The sequence below is a fragment of the Lupinus angustifolius genome, chromosome LG20 (assembly GCF_001865875.1).
Source record: "Lupinus angustifolius cultivar Tanjil chromosome LG20, LupAngTanjil_v1.0, whole genome shotgun sequence".
NCBI classification, from domain to species: domain Eukaryota; kingdom Viridiplantae; phylum Streptophyta; class Magnoliopsida; order Fabales; family Fabaceae; genus Lupinus; species Lupinus angustifolius.
In genome coordinates this window covers 15,714,222-15,728,403 of record NC_032028.1, presented here as the reverse complement: position 1 = coordinate 15,728,403, position 14,182 = coordinate 15,714,222, and the positions used below count along the sequence as shown (strand labels likewise).

At 35.6% G+C, this 14,182-nt stretch overlaps 1 protein-coding gene across 3 annotated transcripts; it reads left to right on the top strand.

Annotated features, from left to right (window-relative positions):
- Positions 2,017-13,947, top strand: LOC109336331 (serine/threonine-protein kinase CTR1-like). Of its 3 annotated transcripts, none has more exons than XM_019572865.1 (16): positions 2,017-2,751; positions 5,632-5,933; positions 6,023-6,167; positions 6,309-6,418; positions 6,642-6,850; positions 7,908-8,144; positions 8,555-8,595; positions 10,381-10,449; positions 10,540-10,640; positions 10,757-10,841; positions 10,959-11,057; positions 11,577-11,645; positions 11,753-11,884; positions 12,682-12,776; positions 12,855-13,055; positions 13,711-13,947. In XM_019572865.1, exons 1-15 carry the CDS (start codon positions 2,158-2,160, stop codon positions 12,961-12,963), a joined length of 2,397 nt encoding a protein of 798 aa, XP_019428410.1. In that variant the 5' UTR covers positions 2,017-2,157; the 3' UTR covers positions 12,964-13,055; positions 13,711-13,947. The 3 variants fall into 3 exon arrangements, with proteins under 3 accessions (XP_019428410.1, XP_019428409.1, XP_019428408.1); XM_019572864.1 differs by having other exon boundaries at positions 7,794-8,144; XM_019572863.1 differs by having other exon boundaries at positions 6,642-6,853; positions 7,758-8,144.

Sequence of the window (14,182 nt, the reverse complement as noted above, 5' to 3'; positions counted from 1 at the left end):
AAATATCACGTAAAATGCTCTAACTCTCTAATAAATGCAACATGCAACTTATGAGATGAGTTCTGAAAACGCAGTTTATAAAGAATCAGTTCTGAAGCCCATTAATCGATTAAAAAGCCTTGGTTAATCGATTAACGTATGCCTTAATCGATTAACAACATATTTTCATATGTATTTTTAAATACAAAAACTCAAATACGTTATGCACTTAATTCATACATGTTTAACACTAGTTTATGCCTAGAATGCACGTCTACATGTATTTATGTGATGCATGAACATATTATGAATGACATATCTCAAAGATGAAATAATTTAAAAGATTTATGCATATGAGACATGTATTAGGTGACATAAGCCTTAGACTCAACTTAAACTAGTTTCTAGTCTAAGCCTAGTACCAATCAAAGACTTAAGCATGTTGATTTGTTGATGATCTTCAAGCTCTTATTAGCACAAGTTGTCCTCATCAAAACCATGACATATAAAGAGAGCTTTCCAAAGTGTTCCTCTTGACATGAACACTTTCAACAAATAATGCAAGTCTACACATTGTCATTGTTTTTTGTCTACAATGACATCATTTAAACCTTATGAAATTTTTTTACATCTTTAAATTGGGTACATATATATTATCCCATAACTAGGGATGAGCAAAACCTGATCCGACCCGTAGACTCGTCTTAATCCGATGACTTAGGGACGAGTTTGATCCGTCCAAATAAATAAAAAAAGACAAACCCAATTAAAAGGGATAGACCCGTCGTCAAAAAAGGACGAGTTCAGGTCTATGTCTGGATCACCTGACCCGTCCCTTATAGTTATATATCAAGAATATTTGAATAAGTACCTATCAATATCTATTATGTTTAGCCCACATAACTCAAATACCTACAAGTCCACACAATATATCCACACCACTTATTGATAGAAAATCAGTTAATATTTAGTTTTTGTGTACTCCAATTTAAGTTACATTTTTTAAGTTAATAGTCAATTATTGTATTCATTTTTGTGTGAACTTTTGAGTGTTGACATGTTGTTATCATTTCAGTTTTCATGTGTTTTTTATCATTTACAAGAATACTTCAGCTTATGTTGACATTTGATAGTTTAAATTGTTCTGAAATTTACAATGTCTTCTATAATTTCAATCACGTGATTGTCATAATTTTTAGTTTGAAGGATGCAATTTATGGTTTGTAGTTTATATACTGATGTATGTGGGATACAGGTTTTAGTTGAGTTTACATGCAGATTGTGATAATTTTGATTGTACATGCTTAAAGATTTGAGGAAAAAAGTTGCATTTGTCATTTTCCAACCCATACTCGTTCTTATCTTGACCTGTCTTATTTTGGACCCATCCCTCACACGTCTCATCCTAATTAGGGATAGGTCCGGGTTCAAAAATTAACCCGATCAATATTTAGGGATGAGTGAAGGACATGTTTAACCCGTCCCACACTCACCCCTACCCACAACTTAGAAAAATAATTAATTATTTTAAATTAAAATATTTGCTTAATCAATCATAAATTAATGATATATAGTGGTACAACTTGTATGTCAATGTGTTCCCTTTAAATTAAGGTATGAGGAAGCATTAAACCCAATCAAACTAGCTTAAATGCAAAATGAGCTCTTTTAGGTTGGGCTTAGAAAGCTCGAATCTAATCCATGCCAATTTTTTTTTCCACACTAGCCTATATTTCACTAGTTTTTTTGGCCCAACCCATTTTTTTTGGACTATGTAAGATGAGAATTTCAAATTGAGTGAAGTTTAAAATAAGGAAGAATGATATATTCTCTTATAAATTTCTAAATAAGAAAATAAAAGTAATATAATGACTATTAATAAGTGATATTTTTTTTTGTGGTATAAAAAGATTTGTGAGAGGATTTTGTATGATTATTATTCTAAAAACAAATAAATTAGACAAATAAACTGCTAGAAATTAATTTAAATAAAAATATCTCTTCCAGACTTCACTCTCAAATTCTATACAGGTAAAAAAAGTACACAGACTCATTGTTCTAGTTTCTAGGTAGAAAAAGAAAAGAAAGAAGAGTGAAGAAGAAAAAGAAGAATAGGAGAAACCCCAAAATCAATGGCGAGTTTTAGGGTTTTGTAATCAAAACATTATTAAGACTTCAATGGAAATGCCTTCTAGAAGATCCAACTATTCTCTCCTAAGTCAAACTCCCGATGAACAATTCAGCGCCGGCGCCGCCTCTTCCGGGAATACCGCACCGTCATCCTCCGGCGATTTAAAAACCAACCGATCCATGTTCGATTTCGACATAGTCTCCGATCACAGAGCAGCGCAACAGCAAGGGAACAACCGGACCGGGAATCTGTTCACCTCGATCGGACTGCAGAGACAATCAAGCGGAAGCAGTTTCGGCGAAAGCTCCATCTCCGGCGGTTACGATTATGCTCCGACGCTGTCAACGGCGGCGTTTGGCGACGTGGATACGTTTGGTTACGTTCACGACGATGGACACATGATTGGTGTTGGAGGTGAGGGGAGGAATAGGTTACCGGATACTCCGGCCATCGCCGGAGGGTTTTCCGGGAAGAGCTGGGCGCAGCAAACGGAGGAGAGTTACCATTTGCAGCTAGCTCTGGTGCTTCGGCTTTCCTCGAGTGCGACATGTGCGGATGATCCTAATTTCCTTGATTCAGGGATGGATGAATCCGCCATGGGGTGGTCGAGGTTAGCTGAGACGGTGTCACATAGATTCTGGGTATGTTTATTGTGTCCTTTGTTGAATGAGTAATGATGCTATTGGAGTGTGTTCGCTAATACCATCTAGTTATAAGCTAGTCAATTAGCTTATTTAGTATAAAAAAATATGCTACAAGTTTAGCTCTGAGCTTATATCTCGTATTTGATAGCCTACAAGTTTATAAGGGTTTGTTTGGCACATAAGCGAGCTGAAAATTTTGAGTCAGCTAGAAGCTTATAAGTTAGCTGAAAGCCTATAAGGTATATTCAGAAAACTATGGGCTGCAACAACTTATAAGATAATATCTTACTAAATAAGTTCCATTGCCAAACACTACCAAGTAACTTATTTTTGGTCAAATACGCTAGTCGACTAGCGTATAAGCTATCTCATGGCCTTACCAAACACACACTATGAGCTTAAAAGCTTGTGGTTTATATCATTTTACACATTTGGTATTTATCAACTAACCTTACCAAACAACTTTGATTTAATCAACTAGTTTATTAGTTCTCAACTTTCTATCGTTTAGCTATAAGCATTTAGAAGGCTTTTTAGCTTTCAACCAGTTTATCAACTAATTTTGCCGCAAAGAGCCAAAACGTAGTTAGAATTTACCAAATTTGTGTTTTTTTGGAGAAGTCAAAATGCTTATGGAATGCTAGTCTATTGGGGAGTGACGCGTGTTCAATAAACCGGGATTCCCAATTCAGTTTCCCGCCCAGTCTCACTTGAGGGTCAAACTCAAATTCAATCTCCTGCTGACGGGTTGGGCTAGGCTCAAAATCCAGCACACAATCCAAACCTTGAGGACAAGGTTTCTTTGGAAGGGATGGGCAATGTTAGAGCCCATGTGTCCATTGAAAGGCCCAAACGAAAACAAATTATCCCAGCTGGCAAAGGGACTTCGTTATGGAATAATTATGAGTAGATTCCATATTTTTCTGTTACAACCAATTTACCCTTTTATGTATGATCCAACCACATGTAGGGTTGAGATCCTTTCTCTTTTTATCTGCTTTTCTTATATAAGTTGTATTGGGCTATGAGAAATATTATGAAGAAGTATATTCAATATCTTATTCTTGTCTTAGAAATTAATTCTTCTCTTAGAAGTTAGAACAACAAACTTCCTAACAGAATTCTGTAAAAAAATATAATAAAAAAATCACTTCTGACATTTATATACTAAAAATGTTTTTGGAGAAACACTTTCCTGAGGATCTTGAACAATCAAGTCTTTAATAACAATACAACTTATTCTAGCCGTAAACTTCTTGCACTTCAGTGTTTTCCTTGTTGAAGTGCGTTGGATTGGATTATGCTATTTGAATTGTGATTGTGAAACTGTTAAGTATTGATAGTGTAGTAAAGTTAGTTAGAAGATTAGTTTAGTAGTTTGTTGACTTATCAATCACTTAACTACTTAGTTACTCTTTCTGTCTAATGAGGTGATTGTGAGGTTTTTTATGTAAGTGTTAATTAATAAGCTAATGAAAATAAGGAAGGTTGGGAATGGAGGACATAGGTATACTTTGACTCTAGGCACTACAATAACATCAATTAAGCCTTAATCCCTTTAGGCGGGGTCGGCTAACTTTGACTCTTGGCACTGTGATTACTTTTTTATAAGCTAAATCATGTTCAAAGTAGTGTAGCCTTGTCATGCAATGTCAAATCATGTGGTTGACAATCACAAACTTTGTGGAGAAAATTTGGTCCTTTGCAATGAGTTATTTGAGGATCTGTTGAATCGAATGGATGGGTTTTGCATTTGGGCAAAACCCTCTTAAGAAGTTATGTTTTTTTTTTTTGAAAAGGATAGTTGAATTTTGAATTACAGTTTTGAAGTCTCTAGTAGGAGAGTAGGAGTACTCAGGATATTAGGCTCCTTTTTTCTTTTTTGTGTGTCACCTGGGATAACTGTTTATCATAGTACAGACAAGGGAAAATTATCTTCATGAATTGTGGGTTTTCACTTTTGATTTTTACCAGGTTTGTTGTAAATGTGGGATTAAGGCTTGAATGTTAGGGCAGTAAAATGTCGACAAGATAATAAACTCCATGTACCAGAGATGAGAATGTTTTGTTGGATGAGTGGATAACTAGACAAGATATGATTAAAAATGAATACATCAGGGAGAAAGTTGGAGTAGCTCCAATTGTAGAAAAGATAGTAGAGTCGCACCTTAGGTGGTTTGGATATGTATGGAGGAGATCATTAGAAGCCTTAGTAAGAAGATTAGATCAAATGGAGGTTAGTCCAATTCCTAGAGGAAGATAAAAACCAAGAAAAACTATAGGCGAAACAATTAGGAAAGAGTTAGTTATCAAAAAACATGATTTATGATAGAGCGTTATGGCGTCACTCAATCCATGTAGCTGACTCCACCTAGTAAGATTAAGACTTGGTTGTTGCTTGCTGTTGTAAATTATTACTTTATGTTCCTTTCATGCTATGACCACATCACTCTTTTTTTAGTTGAAGCTTGTTTTATTCGGTCTAAGTAAGTGATTTTTTCATTGTTGCACTGCCTAAATATTCGACATAGGAAAACATAATCAGTGAAATCTTGGAACTGTGATATATTTTGTCATAATTGTGAGAGAGCAGAATTTTCTTGATCATACTGGATGAAATTGCCACTGGAGGAATAATTATCATTTATTGAGAGATGAGTTAAGAACCTGATTCTTGAGTTGGTGTATGAATATAGTTTAGGAGTAAAAGAAATACCTCCCTTCTTAATTCAACTCCACTCCCTTTTGAAATCATTTTCTAATTCTTACAGAAAGACAAGGGAGGAAAGTGGAACTGGTTTCACCTTGATAGACTTGTTACACTTAGTGGTAGATATGCAATTGTTGATTTTGCGTCTTGTTAATTATGTGGACCAGGTGCATGGCTGCCTATCATACTCCGACAAAGTTCCTGATGGATTTTACCTCATTCGTGGGATAGATTCCTTTGTTTGGACTGTGTGCACTGATCTGCAGGAAAATGGCCGAATTCCAACTATTGATAAACTAAAGTCTGTGGATCCCTGCACCAATTCTTCACTTGAAGTAGTTTTGGTGGACCGACGTAGTGACCCCAGCTTAAAAGAACTTGAAAACAGAGTACATAACATTTCTAGTAGCAGCATAACAACAACAGAGGTTGTAGATCAGCTGTCCAAGCTGGTTTGCAACCATATGGGGTGAGCCTCTTTTGCATTATTGACTTGACCTATTTAGCTTTATGTCTGATCATGTCAGTCTAACTATGTTTTATTGGTATAATAACAAGGGGTTCAACTTCTTTTGGGGAAGATGACTTTGTTTCCATCTGGAGAGATTGCAGTAATGATCTGAAAGATTGCTTAGGATCTGTTGTTGTTCCCATAGGTAGTCTGTCTGTTGGCCTCTGCAGGCATCGTGCTATTTTATTCAAAGTAAGGCTCTGCTTTGCTTTAGGTATTTAAGGCTGCGATTATGCATGTTGACTAAGTTGACTTACATTTCTTCACTGGTCCAGGTATGTGACTGTATTTAATCTGGTTTTTAAATGGCGTGCTTTATATTCAATATTTCAGGTACTGGCTGATGCCATTGATTTACCCTGCCGAATTGCAAAGGGTTGTAAATATTGCAAAAGGGATGATGCTGCATCTTGTCTTGTCTGGTTTCAGCATGTAGATGACAGGTATGTTTTATCTCCAAGCACAAACACTACTGTGTTTATACATAGAACTGCAATCTAGAGATTAATTTCCATGGGTTATGATGACCGCAGAAGTGCAAAATTGTAAAAGGACAGTAGGTCAGTGGTTAACATTTAACAGTCTGTGAATATGTATGTATATCGACATTTCAAATAGATTTTCATAATAGTAATACTCTTGACATCTCACATTATGTATTTACAGGGAATATCTTGTTGACTTAATAGAGAAGCCAGGTTACTTATCTGAGCCCAATTCACTTCTCAACGGTCCATCTTCCATCTCATTTTCTTCACCCTTGCACTTTCCAAGAGTTAAACCAGCTGAACCTACCATTGATTTCAGATCATTGGCCAAACAGTATTTCTCGGACTGTTTGTGTCTTGAGCTTGTCTTTGATAACAGTTCTGCAGGTGATATTCATATTCCGTATTTAATTTATGCTACTCCAAATCTGGTAGTTATTGTTTTTGTGTATCATGATGGATCTACTAAGGGCTTATCGTTGCTTTTAGTAAGAGTTTAAGATCCAGGTGTCTTACACCTTTTATTTATTTCCATTGATGAACTAATTTGCTGTAAGCTAACTCCCCATAATTAATTTGTTTATCTTGCAAAACTTGATATGGACCTAAATAACGAGTGTTGCAATATTCTTATTTGAATTAAATTCTATCCATTTGCTGTTTTGGTCAGTTTTTATGCCATGGGTGATTGACTAGATTATTGTTATCTGTATTTTATTTCTTTAATATGTTCAGTGTAATTATTTTTGTCAATTTCTTTTCCTTTCTGAACTTAGAAATCCCAAGAATTCATGTTCCTATTAAATAAAGGAGCATGATTCTTCACTGTGATTCCTAAGCTGAATGATGTTCCAGGTTGATGATTATTGTGATGTCTATGCTTAAGTTGGGTTTTGTATTGTGGAATTGGGAGAACATTTCAAGTTAATCGGCCAAGTCTTTGAATACCATTATCATATTCCAGATTCATTGTGATGAAAAGGGGGGCAAATCTTACCATTTAGCCTCTATGCAGAGTGAAACTTGGGTATCTATATATTGAAGTATTTTCTAAACACATAAGATAATCAGTGGCAGTTTTAATGTTGGATAAACTTTTTAGTTGGTCAGCATCTGGAGTAATGCCAAAAACATGTCCCTTGTATAGATGTTCATGTAGTGAGTTGGACATTAGCTCTAGACTTGTAGTTTTTATATGATACTCTAGTCTTGTATGCTATTATGTTTATGTTTGTGATTTTTGCTAAATGTTTGAACCAAGTGCAAGTATGTTTCCTGAATTTTATGTCACAAACTGTTACTGATGGAGATTCTGGTTTCCCCATTTCAGATCAGTTTGATGGGAAGTACAAGGACATGAATAACGCCAGAACAATAACAAATGACAGCAACAGAAGTTCTCATCGGCCTCTGCATCCACAAGTTTCTCATTCAAGCACACATGATCAAGATTCTGAAACAATGGTTGCCAAGGACCCACAGCCTATAAAGCATAAGCGTCCTGGTGGTATAAAACCCCCATTAGCACTAACTAATCCCAGTAATGACATTATTGAGGAAAAGAGGTCTTTAGAAGGAAGTCAACTTATTCCTAGCAAACCTACTCGAGAGCTTGCCCTTGACATGGAGGATTTGGATATATCATGGAGCGATCTTGCTTTAAAAGAAAGAATAGGATCAGGTATATCTCATCCTTTATAAATTGCGCATATTGTTAAAGAGAATACACACGACAAAAGTAAAATGATTTCGAAGCGATAAAGATATGGAGAAGCAAACTCTTTAGTGGTGTAAAGCTCTCCAATCCATCTTCATATTTAACAGAGGTTCCACTAAAGAAGTCATGGGTCCAGAGAGGAAAACATTAAAACTACCCTATCCTATCAGATACACCACGGCAAATGTATCAAGCCACCACCATAAAATTTTGTCTTGCTCCCACCAAACCCTCTAAAGTTAGTCAACAAGATCTTATTTAGCTTAAATCACAGTGTTTAATGAATTTGTTTTGCCTCACTTCTTATTGTGGAATGCTTTGTGTAATTGGTGGTATTAGTAGTCATTAATTGGAAATGATCTGTTTTGTTGCAGGTTCTTTTGGAACTGTACATCGTGCTGAGTGGAATGACTCGGTAAGCCATTCTTTTTTAATCGTTGCTGTATAAATTGATCAACTTATGGCTGTTTGACTTGTTCCTGTTGAAATTTTAGGGACTGAAATAAAAAGAGAAATGATAGAATTTTAGGGACAAAACACTAATCCTGCATTCCTATTTATCCAATTAATCTATATTATGCTCTAGTGCAGCCAGTCCAAGGGGACAAGCCCTGCCTAACTATACTCCTAAGTCCTAACATAATACTAATAATGTTCCTAATGACCCCAGCCCATCATGAAACTAGTACAAGTCCACTGAATACTAATATATTATGCTCTAGTGCAGCCAGTCCAAGGGGACAAGCCCTGCCTAACTATACTCCTAAGTCCTAACATAATACTAATAATGTTCCTAATGACCCCAGCCCATAATGAAACTAGTACAAGTCCAGTCCGTGGTACATTCATTTTTTGGTTTTACACAATATCAGTCTTTGCATATTGAAATAGTTCTAATTATATGTGTGCTTAGTATATCAATGAATGAATAGCATCATTGTGTGTGTATAGTAATAATCACTAATACTAAATGTCACGGGGTTTCATTATTTGGGGAAGTGTTTCATAAGCGTTCAGAGCTTATAGATTAGTCCAGGATGGCATCAGCAAATAGGCTGCATCCTCCTCCCTAGCTGTAAAAACATCATAACCTAAAATCGTTTTACCTGCTTCCATGTGTAGACAAAGCATATTATCATAATTGTTGTATGTCCCCAAGAGTTAGCACAGTTGGTAAAGTTGCAGGGTATTAACAGTGAGAACCTAGATTCAAATCCCGACAGTTGTGCTCCCCCTCATTAAAAAAACTGCGCCTATAAAAAAAATCATAATTGCTGTTCATGTGGATTCAATTGGTTCTTAAATGGTAGCTTACAAGTTCGTGTATGCTTGTTTGTAAATAGTTGTTTGATAGGCAGAAATTTTCTGACCATGAAGTTTTTTTCAAGAGAGGATTGATCTCATAACAACTAACCATTGCACTCTAAACTAAGATCAATAGCTTCTGCCTTAATGCTTTTTACCCACCACGTTTTGCATTTTCTGCTTGCTGCCCGATACAAGCAGAAACCAGTCCATAGCCTGTAGGTTGTTGGCAGCCAATTGACTTCACATTTTACAATTTTCCTTTCCAATAACTTGATGATTACAATTTACACTACAGTCGAACCGTTATTGTCATACGATTTGTAATTGCAATGATCATCAAAAGACCAGAAGTTTATTGGAAAATTTTAATCCTCCAAGAAAATATATGGTTTCCTAGTGGAACTATTTGCAATAACATTTATTTTATGTTTTGTGTCTTCTCGCTTCTCCAATTATCTCTTTTAAAGCATTTGATTTGGAATGCATATTTGTTGAGGCATCTTAGTTTGGACATGTATGGAAGAGACTGTTAGAAGCCTCAGTAAGGAGAGTAGATCAAACGGAGGTTAGTACAATTTCTAGAGGCAGAGAGAGGCCAAGAAAAATCATAGGCAAAATAATTAGGACATGATTTACGATTGAGCATTATGACATCGTTTAATCCATGCAGCCCATCTCACCTAATGAGACTAAAGCCTGATTCTTGTTGTACTTATTGAGGCATCTTATATCGTCCTAGAGAACACTTTTTTAATGATTGCTTCGTTAAATTCTGAAGCACAAGTAGGGCTTCATATTTTAATTTTTGTTTGTGCTTCTATCATCCTCTCTCGACTTCCTTGTCTGTTTTTTGTTGTGTTTTTTACATCCTTCAAAACATGTTGAATTGCAGGAGGTTGCTGTGAAAATTTTGATGGAACAAGATTTTCATGCTGAACGGGTCAATGAATTCTTAAGGGAGGTATGCTTAAATTTTTCACCATGTTCATGCAAATGAAACACCAATATTAGATACTTGTTTTCTGTTGATTTGCATCACTTCTTTTCTTAGGTTGCAATAATGAAAAGCTTGCGGCATCCAAACATCGTTCTATTGATGGGGGCAGTCACTCAGCCTCCGAACTTATCAATTGTCACTGAATATTTATCAAGGTTTACGACATCTCCTCTTTCTGTCCCCCAACCTTCTCTTCTAAAAGAGGGAAGTTTTAGAAGGCTAAAGGATATTTAAAACCTTGACATCCTAAGAGATTCTGAACTAAGTGCAGGGGTAGCTTATATAGGCTGTTGCATAGACCTGGTGCCAAAGAGGCATTGGATGAGAGGCGTAGGCTTTGTATGGCTTATGATGTGGTATGCATTTAGAAAATAAACTTTGTTGTTTCTGGTTTGTTATATTTTTTAATTTGTATTGTCATAACTGATAACCATTGCATTCTTTGGTTAACTATTTACCATCTTCATATGCAGGCAAAAGGGATGAATTATCTTCATAAACGTAATCCCCCCATTGTTCATAGAGATCTGAAATCTCCAAACCTTCTTGTTGATAAGAAATATACAGTGAAGGTAAGGATGAAAATTTATTTGGTATGCAAATAGTGTTAGGAAAGAGGGTGAGCCTCGGTGCAATAGTAAGGTTGTTTGTTTTGTGACCTGACTCACCTAAGTTGATAAGTTCAAATCCTGGAAACAACTTCTTCATTTGCGAGGGTAGGACTGTGTACATTTACCCTCCCTAGACCCCACTAAGTGGGAGCCTCGTGCACAAACCATCCCTCTCATTATGCAAATAGTGTTAGGAGTTTCATTGAAACCATTTGTCACTCTTGGCAATATGTACCACTTTATTTTTTATGGGGAGGAGGTTCCTGCACTTGCAAATAGCCTTGTAAGTATTCAAGCCTATATATAGTCACCCAAGTTCACCTCCTTTTTGTCTATCATATTATGAAAGTGTTAAGGTGGTATATGATTAATGACACTGTTTAGCCAACTATCTGGCCTTGGAATTTGTTACTTTGTCTGTTTTATTCAGCTTCAATGGAGTTTTAAAATTTAACAAGCTTTCTTGTACTTTCCCTTTAGGTTTGTGATTTTGGGCTTTCCCGTCTAAAGGCCAATACATTTCTCTCATCCAAGTCAGCTGCTGGAACTGTAAGTTTATAATGACTACTATATTTTTGTTTCTGTATCTTATGTTTCGGTGGTATGTTTATAGTTACAGTATTACACATCTAATTTTTCTCCTTTTCCTCCCTTAGCCTGAGTGGATGGCTCCAGAAGTTCTTCGTGACGAGCCATCAAATGAGAAGTCAGATGTTTACAGTTTTGGTGTTATCTTGTGGGAGATTGCAACATTGCAACAGCCATGGGGCAATTTGAATCCAGCACAGGTTTGTTGTATACCTGTGATCCATGAAATGAAGTTGCCGTATGTTCATTGGCAAACCTAACTTTACAAAAATCATGCAGTCACCCCTCCCTTAATTTTTTTTGTTAGTGTGCATATTATATATATATATATATATATATATATACACGCACACACGTTTTACTTACTCCCTTCCAAACTGATAACATTCCCTCTTATGGAAAGTTAAATAGGTATTTTAAGTATAAATATTTTTACTATATATTCATATATGTATTTGTCCTTCTAAATCTCTCAATATGATCTTGATGACTGAAATGAAATACATATATTTTTGTATGTATTAATGGTAGTAAAAGTTAGTTACTGTTCATTATGCTTAAATGTGTTAATTTTTCGCCCCATACTCATTTTTTTCTGGTTCATCCCTGAGGATGTTGAATGATTATATTGCTTCAGATTTTTTATAAGATTCTGAAAATTAGATGCGTAATACTGTTCGTTTAATATATTGCTTCATCCTTCAACACAACAGTAAGGTTGCTACATTGTAACCTGGAGGTCATGACTTCAAATAATGGAAACAATTTCTTCACTTATAAGGATAAGGCTGCATACATCTCTACCTTCCCTAGACTCCACTAGGCTGAAGTCTCATACACTTACTGCTTTTTTTAAGTGTTATCATGTTTCATGGTGGTCTACCATTGATATATCATGCTTGCTTCGGGTTGCATCCCTTTAGGCTAATCATTTATGTCTTAGAATCAGGGGCTTCTATATTTATTTAAATCATAACGAATGCATACTTTCCTGTAGGTTGTGGCAGCTGTTGGCTTTAAGGGAAAAAGGCTTGAGATCCCACATGATTTGAATCCCCATATAGCTGCATTAATTGAAGTTTGCTGGGTCAAGTGAGTTCAGATACATCTGCCATCTTATATACTGCTCATTATTTCAGAAATTTTTATTAGTATATTTGTTTACTGCAGTGAGCCCTGGAAACGCCCTTCTTTTTCTAGTATTATGGATTCTCTGAGGCCATTGATCAAACAGCCTACGACTCAACCCGGTCATTCAAACATGCCGTTACTTAGCTGAATGGTTGGAATGCCAAGTTGTTATCCATGCACATACCAAAAGATTTGATTGATTTGATGTCTAACAGCATTACTTCGTGTTAGTTGTCCCAGGTACACGCGCAGTATTCCATACTAGTTGTGCTAGAACTAAATCTAGCTTGGATGTATTATTTCTCTATTCTCCAATTTTGGTAGTGTTGTGGTTTGGGGAATGGTTTTCTATTTTTATTTTCTAGTGGAGATCTTCTCATTATTATAATTGAAAATTCACACAAGTTTTTTTAGTTATAATCATGCTGAGGTGCAATTACAACTCAATATAAAATTGGTTCAATATTGCGAATGATGCGTTGGTGTAAGACCCTATTGGTCCCTATGTGGCCAAAGGTGATTCCTTAGAATGACACTTCTTAGAGGAAGTAGAGACAATCATGCATCATGAAAGAGATTAGTTTCTTACCAGGTGAAAGATACTCTTGGTTATACAAAAAAAAAATGATTGACAATATGCAAGCCAGGGATCAATCATATCACATTTCTGTATGTGGGGGACCAAATTGATTGATAATGTCAATCTCATAAATCAAATTGATATTTTATTACTCATTACTTGTGTCCCACTTTTGTTATATTGAGACCAAATTAACCGATGATATCAATCTTTGATATTTTATTACTCATTACTTCTGTCCCTGATATTGTGGATTATTGCATATCTAACCTCTTGTGGTCAAACTAATGCTGGTTTATGTTTTTATGTTTGCAGAGGAGAATGTATATTTCTGTTCTAATTCAGGTGTCATTATATTAAATTTCAACACAAACCAAAGATACCCCATCTTCCTTCCAACATATTGTTTTATTAGGTGATCCTGTAATTTCATGAAGAAATATTTTGATTTTCTTTTTCTTACACGTTTTTTTCATGTAACAATTATTCTCATTGTAATCTAATTATCATGGTAAGTTAATGATAATTATCGTTTAGCCTGTTTTTTCATTTAAAGTAGTTGAATCTGCTGATTCCATTCTCTTGTAGAGATTGTCTTTGTGAATCTAAAAGAAAAGGGCACAACAAAAAGGAGTTAAGAACACTGGAAATCCCAATCTACAATTGGAAGTAACCCTCACAAACCTGATGGTCTCTCTCCCATCCTAATCTTGCACCTTGGGTTTTTACGTTAAAATTCTAGATTATTAATGGTGTTTCAGGAAGGATCTGTCTAACAGATTCAAAT

What these genes read in the sequence shown, in the direction of transcription:
- LOC109336331 (XM_019572863.1), top strand. Translation starts at nt 2,158, where the DNA reads ATGGAAATGCCTTCTAGAAGATCCAACTATTCTCTCCTAAGTCAAACT. An exon ending in CGGTGTCACATAGATTCTGG is followed by an intron (nt 2,752 to 5,631) that starts GTATGTTTATTG and finishes TATGTGGACCAG; the next exon opens with GTGCATGGCTGCCTATCATA. An exon ending in GCAATTTGAATCCAGCACAG is followed by an intron (nt 11,885 to 12,681) that starts GTTTGTTGTATA and finishes ACTTTCCTGTAG; the next exon opens with GTTGTGGCAGCTGTTGGCTT.